At 43.2% G+C, this 27810-nt stretch overlaps 1 protein-coding gene across 2 annotated transcripts in view; it reads right to left on the minus strand.

Annotated features, from left to right (window-relative positions):
• Positions 1–27810, minus strand: part of FCHSD2 (FCH and double SH3 domains 2) — a 118110-nt gene that overhangs the window by 7244 nt on the left and 83056 nt on the right. The window contains exons 8-13 of one of the 2 annotated variants that reach the window (XM_031063770.1): positions 25068–25190; positions 20917–21012; positions 19802–19873; positions 12456–12572; positions 11658–11762; positions 1987–2148 (exon numbers count right to left, since the gene is read on the minus strand). In XM_031063770.1, the coding sequence (XP_030919630.1) occupies positions 1987–2148; positions 11658–11762; positions 12456–12572; positions 19802–19873; positions 20917–21012; positions 25068–25190 (675 nt within the window). The remainder of the gene's footprint in view (positions 1–1986; positions 2149–11657; positions 11763–12455; positions 12573–19801; positions 19874–20916; positions 21013–25067; positions 25191–27810) is intronic. The other variant, XM_014310423.2, reaches the window with a different exon arrangement.

Genomic DNA, 27810 nt, shown 5'->3' on the forward strand with positions numbered 1-27810 from the left:
CTACACCAGGTCTCTGACAGCTTTGCTCTTCTAGGCCTGGACTAGAACAAATCATGATGTTCTGACTTAATTAGTTTTTATGCTACAATTTCCAAACCAAATCCTTGCAGTCCTGGTGATTATTTTTTCCTTACTAACTCTCATCCAAGAGCAGTTTGCCTCCATCTATCCTTCATGGATGTTGGGATAACCAAAAAATTGTCCTACAGCTGGGCAATGCTTTGGGAGATCAGCAACCAACCACAAATTGTGACAAATCTGGGGTTTCCCCTCCTGTTTCTCTGCCTTTTGCTGTGCATGGTCCCAGCAGCCAGGGCTGAGATCCAGCTGGGACATCATGGAAATCAGCAAATCATGTCTACAAGGTTTGGGCAACATCTGCTCCTGCTTTTCTAGCACGAGGAGGAAAACTACTCCTTCATTTTCAGCATGTGGGCTGCTCTCAACTCCTCAGCTGGAATCATTCGGGAAGCAGGCATGGAGAGGGAAAACAGGAAACTGAGAGCTTGGCTTGACACAGCTCATCCTTCTGCTGCAGGGTCTGGGATGGAGGATGGTGCCAGCGAGGAATCAATGGATGGGACAGAAGGACAATAAAGGTTTGGGACAGGCAGCAAACACAGGAAGAAATGCAGGGGAGGTGATCAGAAAAGCAGATTATATACATGACAAAAACAGTGGACATATATATATATATATATATATAAATAAATAAGTATCTATATATAAATCTATCTTGTTTTGTTGCGCATATACACAGATGGGTCCTGTCCCTGTTCCCTGGGAGCAGAGCCTGACCCCTCCGAGTGCTCCCTGCCTGCCAGTGAGTTGTGCAGAGCCACAAGGTCCCCCCTGAGCCTCCTGTTCTCCAGGCTGAGCCCCTTCCCAGCTCCCTCAGCTTTTCCTGGGGCTCCAGGAAGCTGGCTTCCCTTCCCCAGCTCCGCTAAACACTGCCCACTCCTCCAGGCTGGAGTCAAAGTGCTGCTTGTTACAAACTGCAGTAATTCCTCTAAATTCTGGCATCATTTTGGCCCCAGCTCTAAGAATTCCATCTCTGGGCTGTCCCTGTCTGGCCTGCCAAGGTCAACAGAGCCTTTTTTAAATGCAGGAGCCTACGTAAGTGTAAAAGGGGAAAATGAGACTCAGAGCTGAACCTCCCAGGCTGTGGCATCGCCTGGGACCAGCACTGGGGCCTCAGCTCCAGGGCCAGCTGTGCCATGTCTGGGGACACTGGGAATGGGGGACTGGGAGCAGCACAACAGGCACAGAGGGCAGTTAAAGGAGGTGGAGTGCAAAAAGAAATGGAATAAAAACACTGTTTAACACAGGTATGTAACAAATCCTCATCTGTCATGACCAGAGAGGATCTGAAGTGAAACTCAGCACAGGAATTCCTTTGGGATTTTTGACACTTGGATCTGCACACTCAAAGAGCTCCAGATAACATTATAAACTATTAATGAGCCTTCAAAGAAACATGGGCCTTGGACACTGCCAGGGATCCAGGGGCAGCCACAGCTGCTCTGGGCACCCTGTGCCAGGGAACAATTCCTAATTCCCAATCTCCCATCCAGCCCTGCCCTCTGGCAGTGGGAGCCATTCCCTGTGTCCTGTCCCTCCATCCCTTGTCCCCAGTCCCTCTGCAGCTCTCCTGGAGCCCCTTCAGGCCCTGCAAGGGCTCTGAGCTCTCCCTGGAGCTTCTCTTCTCCAGGTGAGCACCCTCAGCTCTCCCAGCCTGGCTCCAGCCCTGCAGCAGCTCTGGGGCCTCCTTTGGACCTGCTATATCCCACACAAAGTCAGGAGTAGCCCCTAGAGAGATCCCCCAGCCCTGGGGAGAGGTTTCCCCCAGGAATCCGAGATCCCCCAGCCCTGGGGAGAGGTTTTCCCCCAGGAATCCGAGATCCCCCAGCCCTGGGGAGAGGTTTTCCCCCTAGAATCTGAGATGCCCCAGCCCTGGGGATGGGTTCCCCCCCCAGGAATCCGTACCAGGTGCGCGGAGCCGTTGTTGGTGACCGAGGGCAGGCTGGCCCAGCGCTCGTTCTCCAGCTCCTCCATCACCTGGTTCATGGCACTCTTCAGCCACGTGTCCACGGACACCCCAATCTGCTTCAGCAGCTCCAGCCTCGCTTCTGCCTTCAGCTTGATGATCTGGGGACACAAACACACAGAGCTCAGAGTTCCTCGGGGTCCCACCTTGCCCCATGGACTTTCTGACCATCCAGATGGCTCCTGAAGCTGCTCCCTATGGAAATGAGCCCCACTCCTCATTTCCTTGCCTGGTGTGAGCCAAGACACAGGCAATGGTTTTCTGGAGGCCCAGCCAGTCTCACCAGTTGGTGTTTCTTAAAACATCACCTCTGAGTTTATGCCCACTCCCAATTCACACCCTTAAGTAGTTCAGTGCAGCTTTGAAGTCCAACAACCCAAGATTTTTAAAATTAGGAATATCCACAGTGCAGACCCTTCCAGGCGGTGACTAAGCTAGATGTGAAACACAAATAAACCTGGCAGGATACACACACACACACACACACACACACACACACACACACCAACCCACCAACTCCCAAGCCAGGCTCTTTTCCACCAGCACGTGCCAGAGATCACAGGAAACTCATTTGTTATGGAAGCACAATATGTTAATAACCCCCAAATTAAGTAAGTATCTCACTCCAACAAACAGTTTCAGGATTTTTGTCTTCAGACCAGCATGGAAATGGAGGTTTTCTGACAGCTGGGTTCACTTCAGCATCCTGGCAGGCTGGCTGGCCGATGGAGCCAAGGATTTAACAAATTCATGGCAAAGCACCACCCTGATCCAAATTAGTTCACAGTCTAAACAGGAGGGGTGGGAAGAGCAGTGTGAAGAAATTCAGGATTTCAGCAAGAGCAGATCTGCATCAAGAAGCGAAGGGCAAACCCAGGGATAAAACTGAGGGTATTTCTATCCAGACCAACCCCCTCAACACCCCTTGCTGCCATTGCTCATCAGAGGAACAAAAATCAAGTGATTTCCCAAAAAGCCTTCAGTGAGTCACTGATGGAGGCAGCAACAGAAACCCACTGAACCTCCCTGGAATTCTTCCCACATTCCCTTTCACAGCATTGGTCATTTTTAGCAAGTAGCAAAGTTTCAACTCCTTTCTCTCCCTTCCAGCCCTTCCCACAGGGATCTGAAGCACCTCACTGCTTCAGATCAAGCACTCAGCAGCACTGGGGATCCAAGAAAAAACAGCAAAAACAGGTGAGTTCAGGCAAAAATTAGAGGGGCATTCTCTTTCCAGTAGTGGCTGAAGCACAGCAGACTATGCAGAATATGTGTACAGTGAATTCAAATGCCAATGGGTGCCAGGTAGATATCTCTTACATAAATCCTTACTCCATACAAAATTCTGTGTTGAGCTGAAGTGATACAGGTATTTTTCTCATTTTTGACATGCTGCTGCACTTACAGAATCAGAGAATTCTATCTTTCTACTGAGAAACTAAATCAGAAAAGAAACAATTTAACTTTATTAAGCTGAAACCCCTGTCTCCATTTTCACTTAATTTGTGAAAGTGACTTTAAACCTGTCTCAATCAAACCACTTTTGAGAGACATTATTTTAAATCCTGCATAAAAGAAATGTGATTTTTAAGGAGTAGGTCAGTTGTAAGAGGGAAATTTATGATGTCAGATGAAACTTCATATGGCTACAGCTGTGTGCACATGCTCTGCCCTGTAATCAAGGATGGAGAAAGGAGGATGGGACAACTTTGAGAAGTGTTTCCCATGGGAAAAGCCAAAGCCACTGAGCCACTTCTTCATGCAAGGGGTCTCCAGGTGAATGATTAACAGTAAATAGTGTTCAGAAAGCTGAGAAAAGGAGGAAACATTCAATACATTAATGTGCATCCCTTCTCTCCTGTTCCTAAGCATCCAAAATTTTAAACCCACTCCATGCTTGCAGCTGCACAGGGCAGGGAGAACAACCTTGTCAAAGGCAACTTATTCACAGAATCCCAGAATGTTTTGGGTTGGAAGGACCTTAAAATCCTCCAGTGCCACCCCTGCCATGGGCAGGGACACTTTCTGCTATCCCAGGGTGCTCTGAGTCCTGTCCAGCCTGGCCTTGAATATACAAATATATATATTAATGTATATATTTACTTGTGGAGTGAAGTAGCTTCCCCCTAACTTGCCTTTACATCCTGACAGCCATTTCTGAGCACTTTCCCTGTGCCTCCACCTAGGAATTGCTCAGCCCAGTTGTTTTTGTTTACCTCATTATGCAATTTCCAATTAGGCTGAGTTATGCTACAGCAATAAACACTGGTCCAGGCTGCTACAAACATCTGCAGTTGCTGTTAGTCCTTGCTCTGCTGTAGTTTGTTTGTACAAATTGTGAGCTAAAATAAACAAGCTGCTCCAAAATCCTTGAGTGTACTTTACAAGAGGTTTTAATTCAATGTACCCAGCAAATCCAATGGAGTTCCCCCTCCCTGTTTACACCCAGGAGCCTTAACAGTCAACAAATGTTTGTTCCAAACCACAAATGTTTTGAGCTTCATTCCATTGCAGACAAGCCATAAAAGCACCAGAAGCATTAGGTCAGGCCTGCACTTGAAAGTTATTTACAAGCTGAAATTATATTTTTACCTAAATAATTATGCTGGTAGACCAGAGCTAACAGCTTCCTACCTGTAGGAAAAATACAAATAAAATACCACTCAGGAGCAGAAGTTTATCCTGCTTCTCACACAGGAACAGCTACACATTTAAACATGGTTTAGTGGTGGCCTTGGCAGTGCTGGGTTGGACTTCATGATCTTGGAATGCCCTTCCAACCTCAATGACTCTGTGATTCTATAAAGATACAAACATTTCATTCAAGCATCACTCCATCTGAATGAGCTGGGCTTTGGTGCTTTCATTATGCCAGAATAAAATGTTAAGTAAGAAGGAAACAGGGCAATAGTGGTGATTTCACCACATTGTGTCACAAGCTTTTCTGCAAGTCTTGCTCCCTTGAAAGATCATCACATTAAAAAGCAAACAAAGCTTTAACCCTGGTTTTCCCTGGCTCCCACTGGAATCCCCAGGGACACTGGGGCACTGAGTGACCTGCACTGACAGACTGGGAAATATCTTCCATCAAGTGGCCCCTGGCAGCCCCAGCAACTCTGAACATCTCCAGGAAGGCAGCTGAGCTTCCCAAGCCCAGGAATGCTGGAATCCAGCACTGGCTCTGAAATCTGGGTGCTGCCCAAATTTCATTGTTAGGGAATCTCACTGCAGGACAAACATTTTCCTGTGTAACAGTGAAATTGCTGTTTACAGCCACCAATTACTGGTTAATAGCTGAGGACTGGGGTATTTTTACACTGATTAAAAAACCATCAGCCGCCCACAAAATGTACAAACTCTTCTGGGGAGTTCCTGCTCCTCTGAGCTGTTCTTTCTGCTGGGAGGATCTAAGAAGATGAAAGGAAAAACCACCCAAGTTTTAGAAAACATAAACACTGTTATCTATTCCTCACACACCTGACGTTGCTCCACATGGGAGATGCAATAGTTTTGTTTATTTACTGTTCCAGTCTTAATTAAGCAATGGTTTTTTGACCCACAGCTTACTCAAGATGAAGATACACAACTGTTCTGCAAGGCATGGAAATGAAATCCAGCAGGAACATTACAGAGCTGTTCCCCATTCCCAGGAGAGAAAAGGGCTGGAAGGAAACCCAGAGTTCCTTCACATCCCACAAACACCTCAAATCCAAGTCCTACAAAGCCATTTACAAAGGTGTTGGGGTAAAAACCACATAGAAAAGCAGCAGTGTTGCCCCTTCAATATTCTGGTTTAGGTTTTTGTTAAAGCCAGTTTTAAATGGATTTTCCTGAAAGCAGAGCTGCTTTACCTGCCATGGCTTTCCAAGGTACAGAACAAACTCTGTGCTATGCCCAGACTTTTTTTTCTCCTGAAGAATTCAGATTTATTTCTTTTACACAGAATTTGCACTTAGGAGCTTGGTCAGATACTAAAATAAGATTAAATTAGGATTATGAAGTGACCCAAACCATCTTCTGTGAGAAATGTATTATTCCACACCAATATTTTTTCAGTGGCAGGAAAACAAATCATATAGGAATCACTTAGGGTGGAAAATCCCTCTAAAATCATGGAGTCCAACTGTTCCCCCAGCACTGCCAAGGCCATCACTGACCATGTCCCCAGGTGGACACTCTCATTTGGCAAATTCTTTTAGCCAGAAAGAAATCAATGTGGAGAGATTCTGGCAAAACATTCTGGAATGCCATTATCTTTATTTCTGTCCCCATTTAGAAAAACTTTTTGTTGACATTCTAGTCTTTTTAATTGAAAAAGACATTAAAATGAAATAGTATTAAAATGAAATAATTATCTTCAGGAAAAGTTAAATTTTGGGGCACTGAAATTATGATACAGTGACAGGCATGACTATAAATCAATTTGATTTATAATTAAGTCTTGGAATGGCCTAAACTTCTCAAAACCCAAAGTGAGTCTTATTCCATGCAGTTCAGTTTTAAATCACAGCCTGCTGTGTTAAAGTAGGGGTGTATGAGGAAAAAAACCAAAAAAATCAACTTGCACTGCCCTGCTGGGGTTTGGGGTGGAAAACCCAAAGCTTTTTGGCAAAAAAAAGCAAAAACCACCCCAACCAAAAAGACAAATCCTGTCCAACACAGCTCACCTTAAATCTGGATCTTTTTTCTGCACCAGGTGGGGAATTAGCTCATAAATTACATTTTCCTCCACAACACTGAGTGAATTTCTTTTCTAAGTGGGAGGCTGGGCTGGAGGTTTGTACAGCTATTCCAGGAGATAATTTATATGCTAAATAATCTGCATGGACTGAAATCCAACGTGAAGCAAGCAGGAAATGAGGCACTGGCACACATAACACCTCTCCCAAGGGAATTCCAAGGTTAAGGAAAGAGAGGGGAAGCTATTCCTGGAGAACAATCTACCTGCACAGCTCCAGCCCAAGTGCCAGATGGGTGTTCCCCAAGCTTAGGCAAACAGAACATTAAAGATCCGCAAGTATTGAATTTGTAGGGTTTAAAAAGTGTCTCTCAAGCTGTTGGGAACAGGGTCTGAATGGACATCACCCAAATTCTGTAAGGAAGTGTCTGTAAAATTTTTGTATGCAAACATTTATTATCCCATTTCTCTGCAGTCCTGGGGTGAACACTGGTTCTTCATGGACTGAAAAATGTTATGGACATTTCAGAGCCAAAACATTCAGTAAGACTGAAGCAGAGGCTGGATTAGACACCCCAAAGCCCATCACCTAGAAGATCATCCCATTCCACCACTGCCATGGGCAGCAAGGACACCTCCCACTGTCCTAGGCTGCTCCAAACCCCATCCAGCCTGGCCTTGGAGACTTCCAGGGATCCAGGGGCTGCTCTGGGAACCTGTGCCAGGGTCTGCCCACCCTCCCAGCCAGGAATTCCTTCCCAATATCCCACCCATCCCTGCCCTCTGGCAGTGGGAAGCCATTCCCTGTGTCCTGGCACTACTCACCATGTAAAAAGTCATCCTCCCCCTCACTAAACTGCTTTTCACCAAGACAGTTTGAAATTCCTGCTCTGTGGATGTCACTGGGGTTTTTTCCAGGCCAGTCCTCAATCTGTTGACCTGGAAAGACCAACAGCTCCCACACATCTCCTGCAGGGAAGGCACCTGGCTCCCTGCACTGCTCCCCAGCCTTCGCTTCCTGAGCTCAACCAGACATGGCAGAGAGTGGCATTTTGCAAATTCACCTTTTTGGATTAGGAGCCTTATTCCCTGGAAGTGCTCCAGGCCAGGCTGGAGAGGCTTTGGAGCAACCTGGTCTAGTGGAAGGTGTCCCTGCCCATGCCCTGAAGGTCCCTTCCCTCCCAAACCATGCTGTGATTCTGGGACTCCATTTCATTTATTTTCCTGAAGCATATGGAATTTCCTTTGTTCCCACTGTGACACAACCCAGCAATAAATATCCACAGCCAAATACAAGGAGAGGGAGAAATCAGCCCCCCAATTAAACACAATTAAATTGGCCCTGCACCTCTGAGCTGATCAAACAGAGTAAACAGCACCACAATGAGCCTTAACCAGATCTAATCTGGTACAAACACCCTCTGGAGAGCTGTAGGTATCCTGAGGAGGAGACAAAACACATCCCCCTGTAATTAAGTGGGAACAGGATTAATTGCTTTGGAGGCCCAAAGAGCTGAGAACAAATGGGAAACCTCTGCCACCATCCTGGAGAAGAATCTTGCCAGCCCTGGGATAACTGAACTGCTTGGGGAGAGCCATGATGGAGCCTTTGGTGGGAGAGAGGAAAAAGGAGATGAGAAAAAGAAATCTCCTGTGCTGGCACTGCTGAGGCACCTCCAGTCCTGGGGCAGCTTCAGGATCCTCAGCAAGGAAGGACATGGAGGGGCTGGAGGGTGTGCAGGGAAGGGAACACAGCTGGGAAGGGGCTGGAGAACTCCTGAGGGAGCTGGGAAGGGGCTCAGCCTGGAGAAAAGGAGGCTCAGGGAGGACCTTGTGGCTCTGCACAGCCCCTGACAGGAGGGGACAGCTGGGGGGGTCAGGCTCTGCTCCCAGCAAATTTCTGTCTCCAGTCATTGAAAGATAAAGGGATTCAGGCAGTGGGAAAATGGAAAGCTCAATTCCTCCCTTCCTCCCTGCTGCTACAGAAATCAAAGCTGAAATCACAGAAGTTCTACTTCAATTACCTGAACTGGGTCAGTGAGTACAGAGGAGCTCCAAGAATGGCTTATCTTCACAAATAATCAGTTTTCAACATCAATTCCCCAATTTTTAATTGATCTCCTTTACAGCTGATGCCTGAATTGTGCCACTTTCAGTTTGAAGGAGCACCTTGTGCTCTCAGGGCTTGTCTTTATCAAAGTGGTTCAGTGAAGCTGGGACAAGGATGGAATCCCTCTGGATCTGAACTCCACAGTGCGTCATTAACTACAGTCAATTTACTTCTTTGCCAGTGCCAGAGGTATTATCACTCAAATTCTAACATTATTTTAACATTTCCTTTAAAAACAAGCAAAACAACAACAACAAAAAACCCCTCCTTTAACAAACCCCACATTTTCCAATTTTAACACAAAAATGTGTGCTCTGGTTATCAGTTACAGTCACATCTGCCATGTATCATCTGCACAGCAGCACTCTGCTGGAAATCCTAATTTTCCCCTAACTCTAATCAAGGAGTTTGCTCCCTGAAAACATCACAAGGAAAAATAGCTGTTATCCCAGGGAGAAAAAGATCAAAAATCACCCACTGAGCTGTGGATGTGCCAATCTGAGGGTTTATATTCATCTTGCAGAAGATAAAACAATTGGGATTCTCCAATATTTCCTAATCCTGAGCACATTTTTACTCAATTCCTTTGCTGTACTTTCAAATGACACCTGTTTCCACACCCCTGTACTTGTTAAATCCAGTTATCCATATGGAACAGCTCCTCAGCTCCTCCCAGGGCTTAGATTTCCCTGGATTCAGGGTCTCCAAGGAAGAGGGCAGTGAGATGAGCACTTGTATGCCCAATACACCCTGGAAAAAAAAAAAACCTTTACCAATACAATCCCCTCTAACCAAACCAGAAAGAAGCAATCCCAATGTGCTTGTGAAGTTGTCTTCCCCTTCAGAAATTATGAGGACAGAAAAGGGAGAATGGATTTGCAAAGGAAAATGAACGAGTCAAGAAACCAAAATGGGATAGAACAGGCATAAAAATTCCATTAAAATAACAAGCATTTCAAGAGAAAAATAAAATAAAAATCAAAGCTCTTTGTCATCCTCACACACCTTCAGATGTGAGACCAGAACAAACTCCACAGCCTCCCTACAGCCTCAATAACTTTTTGCACAAATACCACTCCTCAACCCAACCCTCAGTAATTCCAACTCCATCAGGTGCACTTAAATATGCAGGAATGTTTGGTTTTCACACACTGCAAGGAATTATAATTGCATTCCCAAAGAACAGGTTTTAGCTCAAAGCTCAGGTTGTTCTCCTCCAGGATTTTATGTGTGCAAAAATCTCTTGTCTGATTTGTGGTCTTGAGCTCAGTCTTAGAGGAGTGGGGACCAACAGAGCAAAAAGAAAAAGGCATTCTCAAGTGGAAATAACATCTCCCTAAATTCACTTATTGGTTTATCTGAAAAAAATAAACAATGCCACACTATGAACAGCTTTGGTGGCAATACAGGAAACTCCCACAAAGAGGTTTCCACATCATTCCAAAAGCTCAGGGATAAAACTTCATGTCTTTAAAATATGCAGCGGAAGAGAAATAAGTTGGCAAAAATCCCCCAATCACTGAGGTTCATCCTCAAGTACTTGGCACTGGCACCATACTCCCCTGTAAAACACGGCACATGTGAAATGTTAGGAAGATAAGGGATGGCTTAACTCCAACACACTGGAAAACCAGGAAAATACACTATTGGTATTAGCTAAAACACATGTCTTGGAGAAAATAATATGTAAAATTTTCACTTCTTAGCACTTTCCCTCTCTCCTAAGTCATGTTAGTTCCAGACTGGTTTAATTTGTACCTTTTATAATATTTTGCTGCAAGAACTTTCTCTTTGGCAACTCCTTATCCTCATTTTATTTCTTGCTGCTGCTTTTATCCTTGCAGATTTAATCATTAACTATGTATGTATACACACAAGTATTTTGGAGTATGGTCTCTTGGAAATAATTTACTCAAAACAGGTTTTTAAACCACTTTATGTAAGAATCAGGTTTTTAAAAAAACCATATCCTGCATTTGCTTTAAAAGGGGAGCCTGACAGTCCTCCTGCCAGGAGGAGGAATGATTTTGCTCTGTATTTTCCAACCCCTTCACCTGTAAATCACATTCCTAATTACATCAGGTACTCTGAGGTATGAGAAGCAGTTCACTGAAACAATTAGGTTTCTCCTACAGTTTTAATTAAGCAACCCACTCACCCCAAAACCCAGCAGATCTGATCCTTCTGCCTGCAATGGGGTTTTTCAGTCAGTGGCCATGAGAACAGTTCACTTTTACCAGCCCAACACTGGCAGCCAAATAAGAAGTTCATTTTTTCAGGAGTCTTAACCCACAACAGGTCTCAAAAACCTCTGTAACCCTTTTTAAAGCACCTCACACTAAAATTAGAGATGCAAGGATTATTTCCAATGTTTCCCCATCAACAGTCAGATTTAGTGTATCAAAATCCAATACAACAGCAGTTAACAGTTCTAGAACCTAAAAATATTAAGTCAGATAAAATCACCATTTTCTGGTATTAATTTCTTCAAGTGGAAGGAAATTAGTAAAAAACAATGAGATTGTTCTTCAACCTATTTCAGATCAAACCCCTAAATACAGAGATTCTTGACCTTTAACAGTGAAAAATGCAGCAAGAGGACTCACTCTTCATCAGGAGGTGTTTTTAATATCATCCTTCTGATCTCAACTTTCATGAAGTTCATTCAGTGATTTGACAAATACCAAATGAAGAAAAAAAAATACCTTAAAACTCCCTGGGTTTTGATGCTAAAAATACACATTTCCACCAATTAAATGAAGCTGTAACCAAGATCCACCTGTGGGAAGGAAGTGAAAATGCCAAAATAATTTCCTTTTTACCTCAGCCTTGCGAATGCTCTCCCTGGCTTCGTCTATTTTCTGCTCCAGTTCCGCTCGGGTTTGCTCGGACATCACGGGCCCGTGGCACTCCAGCTCTTCCAGGGTCTGCCAGGAACAAGGACACACACCACAGGTGCAGTAAATGCCAAAGACAGGCATTTGTGACAATCAGTTACTGTCTGGATGCTGGGGTTGACTGACAAAGGTCCATCCCAGGAAATAAAAAGAAATAAAAGGTGGTGACTCTAATGCTGCCCTCTGGCAGTGGGAAGCCATTCCCTGTCCCTTGTCCCAAGTCCTCCTCCACCTCTCCTGGAGCCCCTTTAGGCACTGGAAGGGACTCTGAGCTCTCCCTGGAGCCTTCCCCGAGATGTCAGAGCATTCTGGATGTTGTTTTCCTCCAGCTGATGCTGTGCTCAAGAGCTGGAACTGTGCAACACCAGGAAACTGGGCAGGGTGTCGTGAAAGCACAGCAGAATCCTTCATGGCTGGATTTTTTGCAAGGAACTCTTGTCTTTATTCTCCCTCCTAAAAGACACATTCAACACATCCCAAAACCCAGCTGCCTGATGCCCAAACACAGCCCTTGGCTCTTCAAAGCCCAGCCACAGACACAGAAATAAATTTATCAATTCCCATCTAATTTTATGTCATCGCATTAGATTTAACGGCCAATTCCTCACAGATTTTTCCCAGTGTGGAACTGATTTTTGACAGTCACATGAAGGCAGGCCCCAGGGGGGTCCCTGGTGCTGGCAGCAGCTCCTGTCCCAAGGGGTGTGCTCGTCCCAGACCTACCCTCTGGCTGTGGACGATGTTCTTGTGCTCGCGGGCCACGCGCGTCGCCCATTTCCGCGCCTCCTTGTTCAGGCTGTGCTCCTCGGTGGTTCCCGTCTCTGACTCCAGCTGTCGGCTCTGCAACACGCAACAAGGGATGAGCTGCGATGGCCCAGACCCTGCGCTGCCTCTGGGCTTGCCTACAGGGTAACTCTGTGCTACATTTATCAGCCTGGGGTCTTGTTTCTTATGAAACAAGGAAGGCGTGACAAGAACCTCCTGGTGAACTTTGGGATGGGACCAGGTTGTGGGAAGGCAACTCCAAAAGCCAAAAGTTCACAAGAATTCCATTTCCAAAGTAAACAGGCATTATAGGAAGCAAAGATCATGGAATCATGGAATGGTTTGGGATGGAAGGGACTTTAAAAGCCCACCCAGCCCCACTCCACACCACCTTCCACTGTCCCAAGATGCTCCAAGCCCTGTCCAACCTGGCCTTGGACACTTCCAGGGATGGAGCAGCCACAGCTTCCTTGGGCACCCTGTGCCAGGGCCCCACCACCCTCATGGGGAACAATTCCTTCCCAAAGATGAAAGGTTTAGTGCGACCAAGGAGCTCATTCTTTGTAAACTGTGATCAAACCACAAAGTCATCAAATATTTTAGTTCAGCATAGCAGTTTCTGTCCAAAAATGTTTGTGTCTGCAAAAGAGAGTCTGAACTTTCCAATCACATTTTTGATATTGTTCCATCTTATTCCTTTTGTTGTGTCAATGACAAAAAGTAAGATTGTCCCCCTCAGGAAGTTCCAACTAGAGCAAGATGAAATAGTTCTCTGCTGTCTACAGGCTGAACAGAACAGGAATATTCTCCAGCATGGAATTACTGAAATCATTCCCAATCTTTCCATCATTTCCATTTGTAACAGTCATAGAATCATCTTCCATCTCTGAAGATATCCAAAACCCACATGGATAGAGTCCTGGACAACCAGCTCTGGACCAGACAAACTCCAGAGATCCCTTCCAACCTCAACCAGTCCCTGTGGTTTCTTTTTCTGATCCAGTCACTGCAATCCACAACCCCCTACACTCCTTTTCACCACAAGTCCTGACATATTCCTGCCCAGCCTCTGAGATCAACCAAAAGAAATCCCTTATAAACTGACTCAAGAAGAGAGAATATGCACAGAGCTGTTGAAGTGTGAAAGAAATGCCCGTGTCACAAATGTCTCACTCTGTGTGGTTCAAATGACACCATTTTTCTTCATCAGGTGGAGTTTGAAACTAGAGAAAAAGCCCAGAAGGATGAAAAGGTTGTTTAGGCAGGAGAAATCCAAGGTTAGCCATCAGGAAAGGGTAAGAGAGCTGAAGGACATGGAATTATTTTCAGGGTAGCTGGGAAGCCTCCAGCTGTTGCAGAAGAAGAGATGCTGTTATCAGGTATTTTAGCAGGAAAAGTGGAATGATTTGTGCCAAGGAAGGATGAGAGTTTAATCATCTACACCAGCATTTGGCACAGACTGGGGTAAAACCAAGAGACACCAGGAGGCAAACTGAAGTCATTCTGAAAACAAGATTTTTCCTCATGGAAGGAACAAAAATGACTACCTTTGGTTGACAGTCTGTCAGGGGATATAATTGAAAAAAAGGCAAAATTGGTTCGGCTCATTACTTGTTCAGTGAAGTTCTTTGTCAAAACTGAACCTGGCCTTTATCCTGAGTGTCTGAAATGCCAGCCAGAGCTCTTCTCCAGGCACAGGAATTGTCAGGCAGGGTGTGGAGCAGCCCAGAAGAGGAAGAGGAGAGGTACAGGCACAGGGCCAGCCCTGGGATGATCAGGTAGGAAGGTGAAGCTTCAGGTGAGGATCTCTCCACCCATCCCCTCAATTTAATTAATAAACTGGCTTTTCTTTAATATGATTTAGAGAATCATATTCATTCACTACTGACTTCTTTAATTACCTCTGTTAAGCTACTCCATTGTAAACTTGAAGGAAACAACACATGGATTTATTTAGGCACATCCAATCCTTAAGGTAACATTTCCCTCAGTTTTTTCCCAGTTTATCACACAGCTTCTACCTGAGCCTAAACCTGAGCAGAATCTTTGACATTCCCTGTTCCCCATCAAACATCTGAGAGTGAAAACAGCCCATAACATATTTTCAGTGTTCCCACTGCTCTTGCTCCTAACTCAACAGCTCATCTTCATATGGAAAGAATCCAGACTTTTCAGGCACTTGATAATCTTCTCCATTACCCCAAGTGTGATTTTGGGTTTTAGTCTATTTATAATCAGAAGCACTTGACCAGAAGAATGAATGTGGACTTCGTGGCTATTCTTTAAGGCCTCCTAAAAAATAAAGGAATTCTGTAGGATCAGACTTTTATTAGTTATTTATAAAGCAGCATTGCACCCAGGCAGACCTCATCCTTACTGAAAGTTCTAAAAATAAAACAAAAATAAAAATGTGGCAATGAAAAGCCTGAATTCTGTACCCTCAGGGAAAGACAGACTGGACAGGAACATCAAGAAAATGAAAACCATTAAATAGGTGAGAACAAAGGAGCTAAACCAGATTTATCTGCTGTGGACATTAAAGCCCAAATTGCAGGGAGGAACTGAAGGGTCTGATCCTGATTTACTCCATGAAGCTGAAGTGTTTTCATGCCTGGAATGCCTCAATTTAACCTCTTCCAAAAAGAGAGGGAAACCAAACCCACTCTGGTGGCCAAGGAATGAAGGCAGAGCCAAAAAACCTGAGCTAAACATAGATGGACACCCTGCTGCTTCCTCAGGGCTTGGGTTACAACAAAAACAGTGTTTAGTGCTAAAAATTCGATCAGTAAACCAAACAGAAAGTTCTGGATGGCTCCAAGCAGCTAAAAAGCTCAGGGGCAGCGATGCTGCTTCTTAAATTAACAAAAGCATTCAGGCTGCAGCCAAATGTCACTTCTCCATTTTGGTCTGAAATGTTGCTGCAGGTGCACGATTTGCCTCCCAACAGGCCAAACTCAGCCTGTATTCTTATTTATCTGGTTATATCCGGATGCAGATGGCACAGTACTGTCTTGAAAGCAAAAAAAAAAAATCAGCTCTTGAGCCTCAAAGTTCCTTCTTTTTGTGGCTGAAGCCTAAAAAAGTTCACTTCTGGCAAGGCAAAAAGCAGGGGACATTTATTGCATGCAAAGCACCGACAGAAAACACAGCTAAAAACCAGGCATTTCTTTTAAAGAGAGGTGAAAACAAGAAATTTCCATGCCAATGCTGCAGAGGAACACTCTGGGGAGGAGGAAGGAACACACATGACATTTTTCACACAACTCACTGCTAAACTCAGCAGTTCTGAGAAAATCGTGAGCCAGCTTTGGGGCTCCTTCCAGTCTCTTGTTGCTGAATTCATTTAATTTTAATTTAGCCAAGAGTGAGCTGGGGCTGACTCACATTTCAGTCAATTTCCAGCATTTCAAACTGGACACTCCTCATCTTTAAGACTTTTTTTGCATAAAGGGTTTTTTTTCCCCTCAGAGTAACAAAAAAGGACTTAAATCCACTATTATTATTATCACATATATGTTACAATAAAGCTAAATCCAAATCAACCTATTATTGCTGCCTTATAGAACCACATGCTGCTTTTTAAACCAACAAATTCATAATATATTATTAATACTAGACAATATTATATAAATCTAATAAATTGATGAGGGGGCTGCAGTAGGAAAGGGAACATCAGATCAGGCAGGGATGTTTGGGTTTGGTTTTTTTTGTTTTAGTTTTTTTGTTTGTTTCAGGTTTTTTGGTTTTGTTTTGGAAGTTTAGAATCTTAAAATTATTGACTTTTATTAAATATCACTGATCAACACAGCTTTGTTATTCCTAGTTTCTGTATTAAGAACTTCTGCTGCATACAAGAGATGGAAAGCACAACCCTTTTGTTAAAATTAATTTGAATCTTATTTATTTTTGAAGTTTTTTATTGTTCTCACTGAAATTAATCTTGAAATTAGAGTGCAGAGTATTTTTGTTCATTTACTTCTATTTTCACCCTCATAATTATCCTCATTTGCCTCAGCTCTCACAGCAGCTGCATTCCCAGCCAATTTTTCAAAAAAATCTATTAGAACTAGAAATATGGAAAAATTGCCCTCATTAGATAACCAAAGGCAAAAAAAAGACTTTCAAAATCAAGTTTGACCCAGAAAAATTGATTTTGTGAATATTTTCAATGCAATATAAACAAATTTGTACTTCTGAAAGGGCCACTTCTTTCAAGAAGAGCAACTTGTGCTCTCTGATTTTCATTGTTAGAAAATACTCAGAGCTTTGCTGCAATTTTGTTTCCTGACTGCTAAAGCCAAAGAATTCTGTGTGCTCTCTAAATTAAAATTAGGTGGTGCAAATTAAAATAAAATCCATTAGGTTAGGAGCCAATTTCAGCTCATTATACGTAGGAGAAAATCAGAAATGATCCTCACATTCAACCTAAGTTAAATCCCCAGTAGATCCAAAACTCTCCTTTTTCTTCAGTATCAATCTCAAATATAAATATCAGATCTCAGATCTTATTTTAAGCACAGATGGGGTGGGAGGGATTAAATAAAATCAGTTTTACACAGGCACAAGATGGGTCAAGTCACAGAAGGAAGGCAGAGCTTTGCCCACTCACACCCACTGATCATTTCTTTACCTGAATGGCTATAATTCTCCTCAAAAAGAACTCCTAATTCTGAATAAAATTAAATAATTACTTCCTTGTAAAATATATTTAGCCTCAAAAAGGTTATACTTAAAACCAGTCTGTTGCAGTATTAAAAGTTTGATCAAATTAAATAATAACTAAATTTTTTTTTTTTTAGGTTTAGGTTCAAGAAAGTTATACTTAAACCTGGTCTGTTCTGGTATTAAATGTACAGACCATTGTAAATATAGAAATATGGGCCTTTTTAATGTAACTTATATAAAATTCCTTCACAGAAGATGCAGAGAAATTTCAGGATGTTCTTCTGAGAGTGAAGAGAAATTAATCTTTATTTTCTCAATCTACCCATAAAACAGCCAAGTTACGTGGGGGGAAACCGCAAAACTTTCCTCTGAACATCCTGAGGTGTTTTTGTGCAAATTGAGAGGGAAAAAATAAGATTATTTTCATGTCACGAAGCTGTGGGAGAAATCAGCTGGGTCACAGCTTTTCCTCACGGTCTCTGAGGAAACAGTGAATAAAAAACAGGAAAAAGACCCCAAAAATGAAATGTCAGCTTTCCAGGGCCCTTCTCCTCCCATTCCAGGGACACTTTTGTGTCACCTGCCTCCATTTCTCATGTGATAACCCTGGGATCAAGGAAAAAGCAGCTTTTCCAAGCAGGAAACAGAGAAATTTCCTTTCTCTTCTGCCAATTTCCTTTCTCTTCTGCCCCGTTCTCGTGGCTTATCTGTGAGCACAGGGCAGCGTTTTTCACACGCTGGATTTCTGTGGAATTCAGAAATATCCCTTCCCTCCTGGGCATGATGAAACTGGAGAATCACAGCAGCCTCTGTGCAAGGCCAAGATGTGCTGAGTGCATTTCCTTGGGAGGATAAAGGAATTTTAAAATATTCTTTTCCATTCTCTGCTTTGCTGGCCATAAATCCATGTTGGGAATTCTATTCTGGAGAGGATTAAAGCTTGGTAGGAACTGATCAATTGTTTCTTTCTGAGTATTTTGAAAACAAACCATTTCTTTAAGGGTAAGTGGTTTCTTTCAGGGATTTTTGGGAACACTTTCTTTTTTAAAAATAAGAATTTACGTTCATCAAAATGAACCAAGACAATGAAATAATCTAAGCAATTTAGTAACATGAACAACTGATTCAATTTAAGCTCAAACATTTTTTTTTTAGATAAAGGAAAATACCTCCTGATTGATGTAAAACATTTTGAAGTGGTTTTCTCTTGGTGGGCACTCAAAAGTATACATTTTGCCTAGAACAATTGGGATTTTTGGGATCAAAAATCCTGGAAGTTGACGGAAAATTGTCTCATTCCTTCCTTTCTTAAGAACAGACCCTTTTGCTCTGACCGTGCACATTGGGATCATTTTGGAAGCAAACTGGGCTGTCCCTGACTCAAGGATTGCACAGAAATCCTGGTAATAAAACAGAAGTCTGGGATGGACCATAGAAAAGTGGAATTTCCACCAGAATTCAGATCTCTCCATTCAGAACTCCATATCCATATTGTTTATAACATTCCTCCTGCCTACAGCCCTCACAACTCCATTCCAGTAATACTTAAATACTCTGAATTTTGAGCCCAGTCCCAGTGGATCAGCCTGAAGAGAGCCCACAACTTGCTCTTGGGAAAGGTTCATATTAAACTTTTGATGAGATGTATTTATGATTCTACTTTCCTTGGTGTGAAAATTATCATGCACAACTCACAGAAATTAAAAGCCAACTGAGAAACCTCTGCAAAACATCTAGAAACAGAACATGTGGCAAAAGAATGCTTGGTGATTGTTCTCATGCAATTAAATGCTGCTCCATCAATTAGAAAACACCTAATTTCTGACCAATTCAAAAGCCTGAGCAAGAGCCTTCATTCTCTTGTACTTATTCATTAAAAATGGGATTGCCCAGGTAGAATCCTGTCAGCTGAGCAGAATTACATGGATCCTGAAGAAGTACAATTGAAATATTTTTGGGAAAATTGGTTACAGCCTAAGCAGCTAAGATTAAAAAGCTGCAGAGCACTGAGGAAATGCAGGAATTCTGCAGCCCCAGAGGGTTAACCAAGCAAAGGAGGAGGAACTGAGACATGAAGGACTCATTCATTGCTTCCCCAAAATTCCTGGAGTGAGGCAGCACCAGGAGCACACATGGACCCTGTGAGCCCACACAAGTGCCATGGCACAGAATCCTGGCATTCCTCTCACATTGGGGAGTTTAATGGGAGTGACTTCCAGCCCTCCTGGCCATGGGGATGAATCAGCAATGGGGCTGCATTTCACCAGTGCACACCCAGAGCCTGCAGCTCTCACATCTCTCCCGCTCACACAGGAGCAGCAACCAATTTCACACAGCACTGTCTTCAGCTGTGAAATTTTAATTCATGCCCCAGCAGATTAGAATATCAATTACAAACCCCCAAATTGATTAGAATATCAATTACAAAAGGAGAAGTGTGAAGCTGCCCCCCACTAATAACACCCTTAAATTGATTTTTCCTCCTTGAAGTCTCATTGTGAAAAAAGCCTTTTTTTTTTTTACCTTTTCTGTTTTATACATAGAGATTGTGCATTCTGTTGCCACCTGTCCAGAGTGTAAATTCAGCATCCCACATGCACAGGGATAACACAGGGCTGACCAGAAACACCCCCAGGTACCTCTGCTATGGTCATTCTCATAGCACTGACAGGTGAGGGCTCAATCTCCACCAGCTGAACTGCATTAAAACTCTGGATGCAGGGAGTGCACAGGGATGAGAACACAGCAGCAAAGGTTAGACAGGCAGAGCAAAGACTCAGAAAGATTCTGCTCACTGTTATCAAGAACAACCTAAAATTTATCACAGAAGGGACCCATCAGCATTATCCAGTCTTGCACAGACACCCCAACAATCCCCCCCAAGAGCATTGTCCAAACATTTATTTATGGGAATAACTGAGTCCTTCTGGAATAAAAATCAAAATCAGAGTTTGTTAAAAGGGAAATACAAAGGAGAGCCATGTAGAAATGTCAGGGTGACAGGGAAAGTCACCCTTATGCAGGTCTTGATCTGAATCACTTGAATGCAGATCAGGACTGCCCAAGTCAGTTCAATAAAGAATTCAAGTCAGAAAAAGTTTATAAGCTTTAAAGATCCAAACTTATTTTAAACAGCTGTTTCTTAAAATACCATCAGTAATGTCAATGGGACATCAAGAATGCACTTTAATCAAGGTGCTGTTTGGAAATGCACTTACATACTCTGATTCACCCACTTTTAATGTCATTAATGATTGCTTTGGAAGCAACACAGAAACCAAGATAAGATTCTTGCATATTATTTTGGAATGCAGTGTTTTAACAGTATTATTTTTAGTAACACTCTCTACATGTATCTCTAAGTCTTCCTTGAGCAATTTAGGTGTGCAGGGACACTTTCTTTGGCTCAGTTGTAACCCAGTATTAGTGAAAATTATGAGAACCTCACCAGCAGGATAAAAAGGCAAGAAAATTTAGTAGGAATTAGGTTGAAAGCAGTGAAAGAGAGGACTGTTAGTCACAATCTGGAAGCCAAAAAAAGATTCTGCTCTTTTGTGGATGATATAGAGCCTACTTGATGCTTTTTTTACCATCACCCACCTCCTGCAACCAGGCCACTCTCCCTTTCTTTCCCAAAAATACCAGCACGAGGTTAAACCAGACTGGGATACCAGTGATTCTCTTCCCCATTTAGAACAATCTGCTTTAAAATAGAGCAGGAGCAAGTAAGTGCAGAGATTCACAGGGCTCTTACAGTGTCACTGTCACTGGGCTGGAACTGGAAAGGCTGAGGTTTGTGGAACACGGAGTTCTCCTGCAGGAACAGCTGGAGGTTGTAATCCCGCACCACCTGAGGAAAGAAAAAGGTTTATTTAGACTCCTTGTTTGGTGAACTGAAAAAGAGCTGGGGAGCAAAACCAGCACAGCTTCCAACTGAGATTAAACCTGCAGCGGAAGCTTGGGTGCACCAGCAGGGAACTGAGGACCTGAGTTGTTCAGAGGCACTGGCAGGACACACAGGGGGTGACAAGGACCTAAAATATCCCTGCCATTTACCTACAAAATAGAGGAAAAACACCAACTACTGAATAGGTTGTCACTGCCATAAATATTTTCCCCTCCTCTTATGGGTAATTTCCTGTGCACTGCTCTTTCTTGAGATGAAAAGTCTTAATTTGGCAGAAATTATTAATTGTGGGAGCTGAAAAGACTTATTTGGAATAATGCATCCAAAATCAGTGACAAACTTCATCTCTCTTTATTAAATTGCTTTTAGAGAAAACTCTCCAAGCTTGCATTTTGCTGAAGCAAAACTCCTTCAGCTCCCAAATTTGTTTAATGATACGTTTCAGGCAGCATGACACAGATCCCTAAACAAACCTCTTATGTCACAATTTACACAGATTTACAAAGAAATACCCAGTGATTGCAAGACGAAAAAATAGAATCACTGGTTGAAGAACTCTTACAAAGCATTCACTGCCTCAATTGATGAAAATGCATCAAAATTATATCAATTTATTACCAAACTGGGGGTTTACATGTACAAAAGAGATAACAAAGATGGTATTTATCCAGAAATAGCAGCATTGTGCATGACCAAGAACTCTGTGCTGCGTGGACAATGGGAAATAAAACTTGTTCTCTAATGCAGCAAAATGTTGATGCTTGTGTTGCTGAAATACTGAACTGTAAAAAATTAATCTCCAGTTAAAGAAAGTAAATAGTCCTCCAGGGCCAATAACACACTCATCTAAACCAGAAAAGTACATAATTACTGCTCCAATTTGAGCAGTTGAACATAAACACACTCAAATGGGGAGAAAACAGACAGGGATTTACATCACGAATTCCCAGAAACAGAAATTCAGAAAATACTAAAGAAGGAAACATCTGCAGCTTCAGAGGATGCTCAGCACTGATCTGGCATCAAAATAATTTAATTTAAGCAGCTATTCCATTGAATTGTCCTTTAGATCCATGTGAACACTGACCATAGCACACAACCCTGGGCCATGCCAAATATGTGGAGCTATTTTAACTTCAATTAGGAACACCCCCCCAAAATGAAGTTACTGAGGATGTGAAAACCTCCACAGATATTTTTATGTGCTTTCCCCACAGAAATCTGACTCCCAAGCAAATCAGTTCAAAGCAGAAAACTCATTTTTCCAACAGCACTCCTAGGAGATTTCTCCTCAAAGCCACAATAAATGGTTAAAAATGAAAACAACTTTATCAGAACAGGAGGTTTGGGAGGATGTGCAAGCCCAGCATATGAAATCCTGCATTTGCACAAAATATTGGACAATTGATAAAAAAGAGAATAAAAAGACTCCAAAGCAACACTGTATCCTTGAGATTAAGCTGCCACTTTTCCAAATAGATTTCCTGTTATTCAGTAATTAAATCAATGTTCTTACATGGTTTCTTTCTGAAGTCAATGTCAATTGACAGCTTACAACAGACCTGAAATCAAACATTAAATATACCCCATATGCAGAAACAAGGCACAGGTGGAGATGTGCATCAAGGGAATTATTTGCCCTCTTACCAGGAACCTCACAGAAATGTTACTCAAAACAGCAAATGGAAGTTTAGAAAATATTCCAAAGAAAATCAGATTTTTTTTTCCAAAAGAGAGGTGCAAGAAGTACAAGTCTTGAGTAAGACTGCTCAAGTGAAAAGGAACTTAAATTGCATTTTGATACAATCACAGCCCCAGACTGGTTTGGGTGGGAAAGGACCTAGAAAATCATCTCATTCCATCCCCTCTCATGGGCACCAGGGACATCTTCCCCTGTCCCAGGCTGCTCCAAGCCCTGTCCAAGCTGGCCTGGGACACTCCCAGGGATCCAGGGGCAGCCACAGCTGCTCTGGGCACCCTGTGCCAGGGCTGCCCACCCTCACAGGGAACAATTCCTTCCCAATAGCCCATCTATCCCTGCCCCCCCTTGGGGTCAGTGTTCCCATTCCAGTGTCAGAGGAATGACAATGACCACCCTGACCCAGGAGTAATAAAATCTCCAAAGCTCCAACCAACAATGATAAAACTATCAAAAACCTCATTTTATACATAAAATCTGATTTTTAGCTGTGTCCCTCAATCTGCATCACATGATGTGACAGCCAGCCCTGCCCATCCAAGGAGCCATCCCTGGCACCTGTGGGAAGCAACTTGTGTCTTCCTAAAGCAAATACAATTTAATTCCATCCTGCAAACAGAAATGGAGCTCAGATGGAAGAGCAAAAATATTCCTCCCAATGACCTGAAGTGTCTCTTCTAAGCAGATCCTGCCAAGCTTGTACTGCAAACTAACAAAGAACAGGTGAAGCATTCAAAACCCCCAATAAATATTTAAAACCTTTGCTTTGATGACAGGTTTATTCTAAATTGCTACAAATTTATTACATGTTTAACAACTCAAACTGCTTTTGAACGACACGGATGGGTTTTGGTGGAGAGAAAATGTTTTTTTCTGGTTCATTTTTTCTGTGGCTGATTACTGCAACCTGTTATGGAAAGAAAGGATGAGCAAAGCCTGTGGAAAAATCCACCAGTCAACATATTCAGAGAAAAGCACATATTTTCAGTAGCAAAGCAACACAAATTTTTCTTCTCCACATTCCTGAAGTACAAGGAGAGAAGCAAATGGAGTTGTAGAAACCGGTTGTAAAAGCCCTGTTGAGACCTGCCAGCTGGATTTACACTTCTGTCCCTTCTCCAGGCATTGTGCCCATGGAATAAAACAAAAACACAGCTCACACACACAGCCTGACTTGGTGGTTGTGTAAAATCAGCCAGACCTGGAGCTCTCTGAAGCGCCCCGACCTCAGCACACACAAATATCTGAGGAAAGGATTCCTGCTCCGAGGAAATGTTTGGATATGGCAGCTTAGAATTGGATCAAAGTCCCAACCAGGCAGCTCTCAGAGTATTCTGAACACAAAGGATCTGATACAACAGTGAAAAATTAATTATGCAGACATTATACAGAAGCCTGTTTAGCTGAAAGATTCCAAGCCAGCATTTCTGGGGAAGGTATTTGAAGCAGACCTGAATAATACACCCCAAGGTAAATTATTGAAAGTCCTTCTACAACTGAAGAGAAAATGGTGTTTTGATTATTTTTACAGTTGCTGCCAAATAAATTCAAAGCTGAAGGTGAAGCCCATTTTTCATGCCCTCCCTTTAGATCTCTGAAGGTGTGAGATCACTTGCTTGGAGGTGAATGAGGAATGTGTTAAATAAGCTTTTGCTCCAGATCTCTGTGTGAATGAGCTCTGTTTCTGGGTGGGTGGGTAAGGGAAACGTAAAAAGGAATATTATGACTGCACCAAAGCAGCTTTTTCTGAACTCAATGGCAATTTTTTTTCCCTTCTTTTAGCCCAGCAGATGAATTATTTAAGTATCAAAATCACCCTGGAAGCGATCACGCCTCTCTCAGTCTGGCAGCTCGACAAAGCAAACAAACCACGTCTACAACAGGGCTCTAATTTGTTTGCTGTGTTTGCCACTCTTAATTCCAGGGAGAAAACAGCCTAATAGCTTGGATTTTAGGTTGACAGACAATTATTAAGGAATGATCCAAGCAGTTTCCTGGGGCTTTGCTCCAGATTACACCCTGCAGAACCCTCAGCTGCAATTTCCCCTCCCAAACGTGCAGAGTGAGGAGAGCAGAGCATCTCTGGATGAAAATACACTCAGGGAAAGGCAGTTTGTGTGCTGGAGGAAAAATTCTCCCCAAGAAAACTGTCTGGTGCCTTTTAACTTAACACCAATCAGGAGTAACAAAAAATAACAAGCATTCAGTTTTGTCATGATTTTGGAAGCAAATCTCAGGCCTGGGGATTTGTCCATACTGCAAGGATTCAGTTACAAAGCATCATTCAGTTCAAACTTACCCTGCTGGAAGTCTCCAATAGAAATTGGAATGTGTTTTGTACAGCTTGGCATGTCTCTAGTTCAGTCCTGCTGAATGCCATTAAATAATCCTTAAGGTGATCATATATATTTCCATCAAGAGCCTGCACAAGGGAAAGAAATAAAAAAAAAATCAGGAAAAGCAGGAAATAACTCTGTATACAATTTATCACCCTGGAACTTGCAAGATGCTCACACCATTTTTAAAGCAGATTTACACCTGTGAGGAGTGGAAAGAAAGAGAAGGGCAAGAAGTACAGGTCTTGAGTAAGACTGCTCAAGTGGAAAGGAACTTAAATTGCATTTTGATACAATCACAGCCCCAGACTGGTTTGGGTGGGAAGGCCCCTAGAAAATCCCTCACTCCTGGCAGGAGGAGTGACAGTGCTGAGCTCCATTAGATGGCAGCACAAAGCACTGCAACAACATCCCAGCATCTCCATCCAGCTGTTCCCAGGGGCAGAGCAGCTCTGGAGCAGTGAAAATGCTCAGGGAGATGTCACTGAGGGCAAAAAGACACCCAGAACTGCCAGGCCACGGGCGCTGCCAACCAGAGTACTGCTCAGGGAGTGGTGCCAGGACAGTCAATATCTGGATGGGACACACCCCCAGCTGTTTTGGGCACCAAGATACAAAATAAGGAACACAAATTTATCCCAAACGTAGCAGTGACAGCAAAGTTCAAACCTCAAAGCTCTGTTGTGAGCAGAGCTGTAAAATCAAATCACACAGGGCAGGCGACACAAGTTCTGTGTTAAATATGACTTTGCAAAGAACTGACAATGTCATTTAAATAGTTAACTCAGGATGTATTTAAATGTATGTGATGTAGATTTTTAGATAGGTTATTTCACAGATATCCATTTAAACAGTGTATTCATGGAAACTCCATTCCATTCCAACACACTTCTCTAGAAAATTGGATTTGATTATTTAAATAATTTTGCGAATTTGAGTGGGGTAAAAGAGTGAAATTGTGCAGGACTTAAGGAATGGTTTCTGCCCCTGAAAAATCAAACCAATGTTTAAGGTGAGGTGAAGAGACACAATGAATCAGACACAAATCCTGGAAGTGTTGGACAGAGCTTGGAGCAGCCTGGGATAGTGGAAGGTGTTCCTGCCCATCACAGGGGTGGAACTGGATGAGCTTTTAGGTGCCTTCCAACCCAAACCATCGCATGGTTTTATGAAATCCCTCAGAATTTAGGAAGAACAGAAGAGATCATCCTTCTGCAAAGCTTTCCCAGCAGCACGTGGTCACCTTCACAGAGGGATGCTTTGAGGACATAATCAAATTGTAGGACTGGAATTCTCACATCCAAACTCTGATATCCCACATCCACTTCACACTACACACTTCATCCTGCCCCTTCCAAGTGTAAAGGAATTTTTAGCAGGTGCAGATTGTTTCCTCCAGCCTTACACATTAAACCTGCCTCAAACTCAGCAGTTCTGTGGCCATCAGGAAGCCATTATGGCAAACCAGTGGCAAACTGGGAATTTCTTCCAAGCCCCCACACTGCAGCTGGGTCACTCAGAGGTTCATTCAGGCTGGGATTGAGGGGTCAGCAGCCAGGGCAGCTCCTGGAGGCCCTGCCCCAGGAAGGACTTCCCAGTATGGCTGGGAAAGAGCTACAGGATAACTGCTCCAGCCTTCTGCCACTGGTGTCAGCTCCACCAAACACTGTTATGTAGAACTTTTAAAAATTCTTATTTCAAGAGTTATGTAATACCAGCTTAGAGCCAATTGAGGAAAGCATCAGGAAATTCCCAGCAGCAAATGCACAGAAAGCAGACAGCCACACACAGACACAGGTTCAGTTCTTGCCTGTGCTGCTGGGGGCACAGCTCTGCTGGGATTCACAGGATTTGAACATTCCCTGTGGTTTTAGCCCTGAAGGAACACACGAGTGCCAGAGTCACCACCCCATTCCAAGGGCACTCATTTCACATCCAGTACAGGCAGCCCCAACAGCAGCTCAGCCCTGTGCTCACAGAGAATACAAATGATGGGTGAAATTGCCAAGCCTGCCTGCGCTCTCCCTGGGGGACCATGGGGAGCCTGAAACTCCCCCAAAAGAGAACTGTCAACTTTTATCTGTTCCTAAAGCTTTTCTGCTCAAACACCAGGGCTGGAGTGCAACTCTGCTAAGAAATGTAAAGAAATCATTTCAATTTGGCAAAGCAATTCTAAGTGTTCAGTTTGCAAAGCAGCTGTGATTCTTTTCATCCCACGATGCCATAAAAGAGAATTTCACAGCTCCATATCAAACCCAAATGTTGTTTTTACGTCAACCCCCACACGAAGGGCTCGTGTCATTACATTTCAGTCTTAAACACTGAGCTCTGCCTTGGGTTTTGACACTCTGGGTGCTCTGCAGAGCCAGTGGAGAGAAGTTGGTACTTGTGTGTTGTGATTGATCCCTCTCCAAGATAGATGGCTAAAATAGGTCAGCTGAAAGGCAGGATGCCAAGGGCCTATTGCTCTTCACTGACCGTAAATAGTGCCCCCACAATCAGCTCACACAGCCCAGCCCCACACGTGTTCATTCCCTCCAATTATCATCCACACGGCACTGGGCATTAATTCATGTCCAGCTGCAGCCTGCACTTCAAGGAATAGTAAAAAAAAAGAAAAAAAAAAAGAGGGAGAAATATCAACTTCGTTATTTCCCCCCTCCTCCTGCATCTCTGCTGAGATGGCAGAAACCCCCACAGTGTGAT

The sequence above is a fragment of the Geospiza fortis genome, unplaced genomic scaffold, assembly GCF_000277835.1.
Source record: "Geospiza fortis unplaced genomic scaffold, GeoFor_1.0 scaffold659, whole genome shotgun sequence".
In the NCBI taxonomy this organism is placed as follows: domain Eukaryota; kingdom Metazoa; phylum Chordata; class Aves; order Passeriformes; family Thraupidae; genus Geospiza; species Geospiza fortis.